Source organism: Drosophila miranda (genome assembly GCF_003369915.1).
Source record: "Drosophila miranda strain MSH22 chromosome Y unlocalized genomic scaffold, D.miranda_PacBio2.1 Contig_Y1_pilon, whole genome shotgun sequence".
Taxonomy (NCBI): Eukaryota; Metazoa; Arthropoda; class Insecta; order Diptera; family Drosophilidae; genus Drosophila; species Drosophila miranda.
In genome coordinates this window covers 36966041-36972040 of record NW_022881603.1, presented here as the reverse complement: position 1 = coordinate 36972040, position 6000 = coordinate 36966041, and the positions used below count along the sequence as shown (strand labels likewise).

Below are 6000 nucleotides of genomic sequence, written 5' to 3'. Positions count from 1 at the left end.
GAACTAACCTCTCCAGTGATCATAACAGTACAAGATACGACAACGAACAAAAAACTACGGGCACACGTCTCACAACTAAAACCAGCAAAAATAGAGGAAGCAAACACAATAACGATGCCCTCTCTCTACCTTTTCAGACAGATGGAAAATAATGAAGATAAATTCAACATTTCGGCCCGGAAATTCAAAGAAAGGATGGCACAGGCCAGCCACAAAAACCGAGCGGCAAAACTACTATCGGTCGCCCACCACTCAGCTCACGGATGAAAGTATCAGGAACAAAGGTGTCAGCACCAAGGAAAACAGCAACAAACAAAACGATGGAAACCACGGCAGGACAGCGCGAGACTCGAGGAGAACAAGTAGCAACGCACAATGAAGTAATCCCAACAAAAAAGAGGATCAGCTGGGCAAACCAGGCCAACCTACAGGAACAAACGGCACGAAGAATCAGCGAACAACAAGGCCCGGAACTTTCCTGGGCAAAACAAGTGGAAGACGAAGAGTCCGACCGGGACGTGCTAGACCTAAACCCCGAGCGGCCAACACCAGAACCGGAAACCCAGAAACCCATCCAGAGAGGCACCATCCCGGGCGAATGGGAGGTCCCGGAAAAATTCGAACTAGCGACCACGGCGATCGAACTAGTCAAAGCAAAACTCCACGACCGCCCAAAACACACTCTACGACGGTTCAAACTACGGAACGAGAAACAGGAGGCGTGTTGGGTGAAGATCGGCCGAGCTGGAGATGTCCGCATCAGCACATGGTTCCAAACAAAGTCAATTGGCGACGCTCCACTGGGAAAGGAGGGGGAGTGTGACGCCCAGCGCCAGGAAGACCAAGCGCCGGCGCCACAAACACCACAAAAATATCACTAGAAACACCAAGACAAGCCATGAAGACTATAAAATAAGTATTAGTAGGATAAGTAGAACATAAGCTACAAATACATGAAGACCTGCCACATAAGAAATAAATATAAATAAACAAACAATAAAAGATACATAAAACCAACCACAGCTGATCACCACCAATGGACCCGTAGCACAGCCCCCACGGTCTCACCCAAAGCTGACTGCCCCAAGTGTGACCATAACCCAAGCTCCAACGAGCACACTATCAGCCGATCTGTACAAACTCGTTAGGGACCCCTCAGCACAACGCGCTAGGGACAGACCGTACGATCAGCTGCTTTTCGGAAATAAAAGGGGCTCCGCCAGAGCGATCAGCATCAGTTCGGCTCCGGCCCGTGGAGAGGTAAGCATCAGTAGCAGCCACCAGCAGCCCCAGCGATCCTCCTATCCTCCTCGGAGCGCATTAAACCTCCGCCACCTTTCCCCTCGTAGCGCATTAACCCTCCGCAACATTATTTCTCCTCGGAGCGCATTCACACTCCGCACCCTGATTTCTCCCCGGAGCGCATTCACCCTCCGCAACATTATTTCTCCTCGGAGCGCATTCACCCTCCGCAACATTATTTCTCCTCGGAGCGCATTCACCCTCCGCAACATTATTTCTCCTCGGAGCGCATTAACCCTCCGCAACATTATTCCTCCTCGGAGCGCATTAACCCTCCGCAACATTATTTCTCCTCGGAGCGCATTCACCCTCCGCAACATTCTTCCCCTCGGAGCGCATTAGACCTCCGCGACCTCAACCGACACCGACCAGAAGACTACCAGGACCCGCACGCAACCATCCGCCACGTGCGGCCAACCCGAAGGACGACCCCGAAGGAAGAGCCGGCAGAAAAACACCCGCGCCACTACCAAACTTTGTACCTTTAAGAACAATAAAAATAACTCTATCTCTTTTATTACCGCTCAAAGCCCGCCTTATTCTTGAACCACGAGACTCTCTTTCAGCTACCACACCCAGAGATCAAACAAATTTCTGTGGAACCCGGCGCGACGAGCATACCCCGGCCGACGCGCCGTCACAAATTGAAACATAATTTTCAGAATTAAATAATACTATACATATAAACAAAAACGTAACTTTAAATAATAAATCTTTGTACTGAAAATAACTCCACGACTTTCACGCTTGCTGGTCCCTGGTTTTTTCAGAATCGACTGGCGTCCCTTATTGGGAGGGGTGGTATGATTAAGAGCGTTTTGTTCGGCTGCGGCCAATATAGCAGACTTGAGCAGAGTGTTGCCACCATTGGAAGAACGGCTCTCGCCTACAGACATGCGCAGGACGGTGCGAGCAGGAGAGAAGGACCGACGGTCGCGTACTACGATCACACGCTGAGTGCTGCTGCGAGATGGAGTTTGCGGGGCATCGTCCGCTGATACCACATCCGCCTTAGCCTTTTTCATTTCAGCATGGGCCTTGCGGAGTAATTGCATCAAGTTACTGCTGGCCTTGACCTTGGGCTTAGCGTTTAAATTGTTGCCCAGCTTAGACTTTGGTTTGGCCACAGGCTTGGCTGGTATTTTCGATTCCTCAACTGCATCGGGGTCCTGCCAATTGTTCTGTTTCCATCGCTTCAAGTTATCAAAGCGCTTGTCAACATTCTCACTCTGGAGTCGCAGCATGTCCCACCACCCTTCCAGATCCTCTGCCTGGACGGGTTTCGTCTCCTCGCTGCCATCGTAGGGTCGATGGTTCTTGCCCGTAGCTCCCGCCTCGCAACGGTCAATCAGACCGCTGAACTGCATCAATTTCTTGGTAGAGAGCAAATTTGTCTGTCCAATGGCCACATTGATCATATCTATGCCGCCCGTCTCAACCAGATGCGCCTCATTCTCCTTGCTATAGGCTTCCCACTCGCTGCAGATATCTCGCAGTCGTCGAATCTCATTCTCCAGCTGTATGCGAAAGTAGAGCACCGACTCGAGGGCCCGCCGATTGGCAACAGGATACTCCTCACCGGGCAAATACATGCTGTTTCGCTTCTCACGCTCCCAGCGAGAGTTGACCTTACCGCGCGAGACGCTCACATATGGACTTAAGTAGTTGGGCTTCTCATAGGAAATCCTGCGAGGAGGGGTTTGCTCCGCAGCTGCCTTCAGAGTAGAATTTTCTTGTTCTTTATCATCTGGATCTGGAAACCAATAATATTACATTTTACTCCATTTTATTCCTGTTGTACTTACCCTTAGCCAGATATGGATCCAAGATCAAACTCTCTTCAGCTGCCGTTTTTATCAAAGAGTACCTAGAAAAGTCAAATTTCCGCTTCGCTTTCGAATCTCGGTGGCTGCTCATTGGACCCACTGGACTCAGATTTGAAATCTCACCCAAGGCTTCTATCATTTCTTGACTGCAATTGTTGGTCTTGCACTGCGTGAATGTGACCAGAGCAGGGAAACTTATATTCTCTTCCAGCGGCGTATTGGGAGGCAGTGGGAGTTCAGTGGTCCCAGCCTCAACCAACTCTCTCATCAGCTCCGGCCGATTTCGAACATTCTTTTGAAGACCTACGTACTTGCTGACGTTGCTCTTGGCCTTCATTCTGGTCGACAATTGGCTGGCAAGCTTGTTTTGTATTGCCGGCCCTTTTGCTACTGCGGTCGACTTAAATTTTCCCGCAGCTCCCCCTCCGCCGCCCCCTTGAATGGGCTTTGGTTTTACTGCTGGTATTTTTAAGGTGGGCTTACTCACGGCCGGCTTTTCGAATGGTTGCGTCCTCACATTTGGCAAATGAACAACCCCATTTGCAGAAGGTCCAACGACCAAATCTGCTGCCTTGGGCTTTGGGCCTGCTGTAGGCTTCAAGGGCAATGCACGTGAAGGTGCAGGCTTCACTGTGGCTGGCTGGACATTCCTTGCTGATGTTTGATGTTTCATGTTTGATGTTTGGGTCTTCACAGTGACCGGCTGAGGACGCGACGTTGCATGTTGCAGCTTTGCCATGGTTGCCGCAGGCTGAGCGCACAATCTGGATGGATGACCCTGGGTACGCAATTGGGTTGCCAAAGGCTGTTTCCTCTCCGCTGCCGTCTGCGTACACTGAGTTTTTTTTGCCAAAACATATAAGGAGTGCCTTTTTGGCGGCACAAATGCCGGAGCGTTCTCCTGCTCTTTCTGGGGGTTTGTCGCAGGTTTAAGTGTTTCGGTTTTATATGTGAACATCTTTTGACCACGACGAGCAATTTGCTCGTTCTTTGTTTGTTCCTTTCTGGCAGCCTTCCAATCCACGAAGCGCTTTATGTAAAGGTCCCGGGTGGGGTTCCTCTGCTGCTGAGGCAGCTCTGGTTTTCGATTCTCCTTAGGAGGAGCGACATAGGTAAGGCGTGGCTGCGCCTCCTCTGAGGGCGGTATAGGTGCCGCACGCTTGACGGGAGTTGGACTAACACTAATAATGCGGTTGCTTTGAAAACGATCCTCGCGCTGTTTTGCACGCGCCGCATTCTGGAGTTCCCGGTTCTGCTCATTGAAATTGCGTGGGCTAAAAGCAAGTGATTGCTGTTTATATAATTCCCTGTGGCGCTGGATTATGACGTCGGGCAGTAATTATTTAGGAGTTTAAAAAAAATGGAGGGACCGCTTCTTAAGAATGGCGCCTTTTCAGCGTGCCATACCGATGAAAAAACGAACTTAGCCCACTTAAGCCCCTTTATTTAAACTGGATAACAACTCGAGTTAGACCGCGGAAAATAATACTAATAATAATAATATTTACCTCTTTTTTACCTGGCAAGGAAACTTTTTTTGATAGATTGGGGACTTGGAATTTGTTTAACAATTTAATCTGGTATTTTGTATGCAGTTTTTTTAAAGGTAGTGCTGTTTTTACACAATAATTTTTAGCGGTATATTTTTCAAAATTTTCACTTTGAAAACTCGTGAAAATTCTAAACAAATCCAATAAGAATGACTAGCAAAAGTTGGCTACTATTTTAGAAAAATAATCTATCAATCGGATAAACTTCATGTTCAGCTATAAAGTCCTAGCAAGCTAATAATATCAAATCACAGAACGATTAGCCCATTGTATGCCAAAGGGGAATTTTAATATTGCACCGAAAATAGTGGAAATCGTGGATATAGTGGGTTTTTTTGTTGTGAGTAAAAGAAGGGATAGGAGGTATCTACAATGACTGTTTAAATAGAGGGGTCTTAAGTGGGTATATGTGGCATATTTCAGACCGTATATTTTATCGCCAAGTCACTTAGTACACTAATTTTCTTGCCACAATGTCTGGTTCACACACCTTGCAAAATATAAAAATACTTTCCATAGTATTTTCCAGTATATTAAGGTTATGCACTCACCCTCTTAGCCAATGCCCCAATGTAGAAGTCGTGGAAAAATGCAATTTAGAGCCACATCGATTATTAATGCGGGAAATCATCGAAATCTTGATCACTTGCCATCAAAATCTCAATGCTTTCAAAAATATAAAAAAAGGAATGTAAAAATATGCATAACGGGGGTTTTTCACACTGGCGCTTCCATGGGGCTTATATGGAAAAGAACGGGCCAACAATTTTGAAAAGTACACATATTCCCCTTTATAAAAATGATTTTAATATGTAGCAAATGGGTAGTTAACATGTAAAGAAATAAACTTAGTGGAAATTGTTGACATTTTTTATTGAAACCTTATTTTATAAACAATGCCAATAAAGATGGTACTTAAAATTAGCCACTTTTATATAAAATTGATTAGATTATCGGTTAAAAATATGTGTTCAGTGCTGATAGTCGTTGCTAGTATTCAACCGAAAGAAATTTTTTTTTTTTTTTTTTTTTTTTTTTTTTTTTTGGTTTTAAATCATCTCAAGGATGATCGGAATTTTGATCGTAGCACTGTAGCCACATTGATCAGATACTGGTGATGTAGTTTGGCGAGTTTGACAGGTCGGTTTATAAAAAAAAGAGGAAAATTACTTAACTGTTTTAGAAAATAAACTGAAATTACTTTATAACATGATGAAGAAAAAAGGGGTCAAAAGTTTAAGTTAGCAGTTTTGATGAAGACTGCCAGCTCTCTGAGATGTAGCGGCTCTTTTTTTTATTAATAATTGATGTAAATTGTTATA

General features: G+C 45.8%; 1 protein-coding gene across 1 annotated transcript; it reads right to left on the bottom strand.

Moving 5' to 3' along the window:
- Positions 1 to 1946: 1946 nt before the first annotated feature.
- Positions 1947 to 4463, bottom strand: LOC117191127 (guanylate kinase-associated protein mars-like). Its single transcript, XM_033396089.1, has 2 exons — positions 3108 to 4463; positions 1947 to 3055 (listed from the first exon to the last, which is right to left on the bottom strand). Exons 1-2 carry the CDS (start codon positions 4084 to 4086, stop codon positions 1977 to 1979), a joined length of 2058 nt encoding a protein of 685 aa, XP_033251980.1. The 5' UTR covers positions 4087 to 4463; the 3' UTR covers positions 1947 to 1976.
- Positions 4464 to 6000: the final 1537 nt, after the last annotated feature.

What these genes read in the sequence shown, in the direction of transcription:
- LOC117191127 (XM_033396089.1), bottom strand. Translation starts at nt 4,086, where the DNA reads ATGTTCACATATAAAACCGAAACACTTAAACCTGCGACAAACCCCCAG. An exon ending in GGATCCATATCTGGCTAAGG is followed by an intron (nt 3,056 to 3,107) that starts GTAAGTACAACA and finishes ATTGGTTTCCAG; the next exon opens with ATCCAGATGATAAAGAACAA.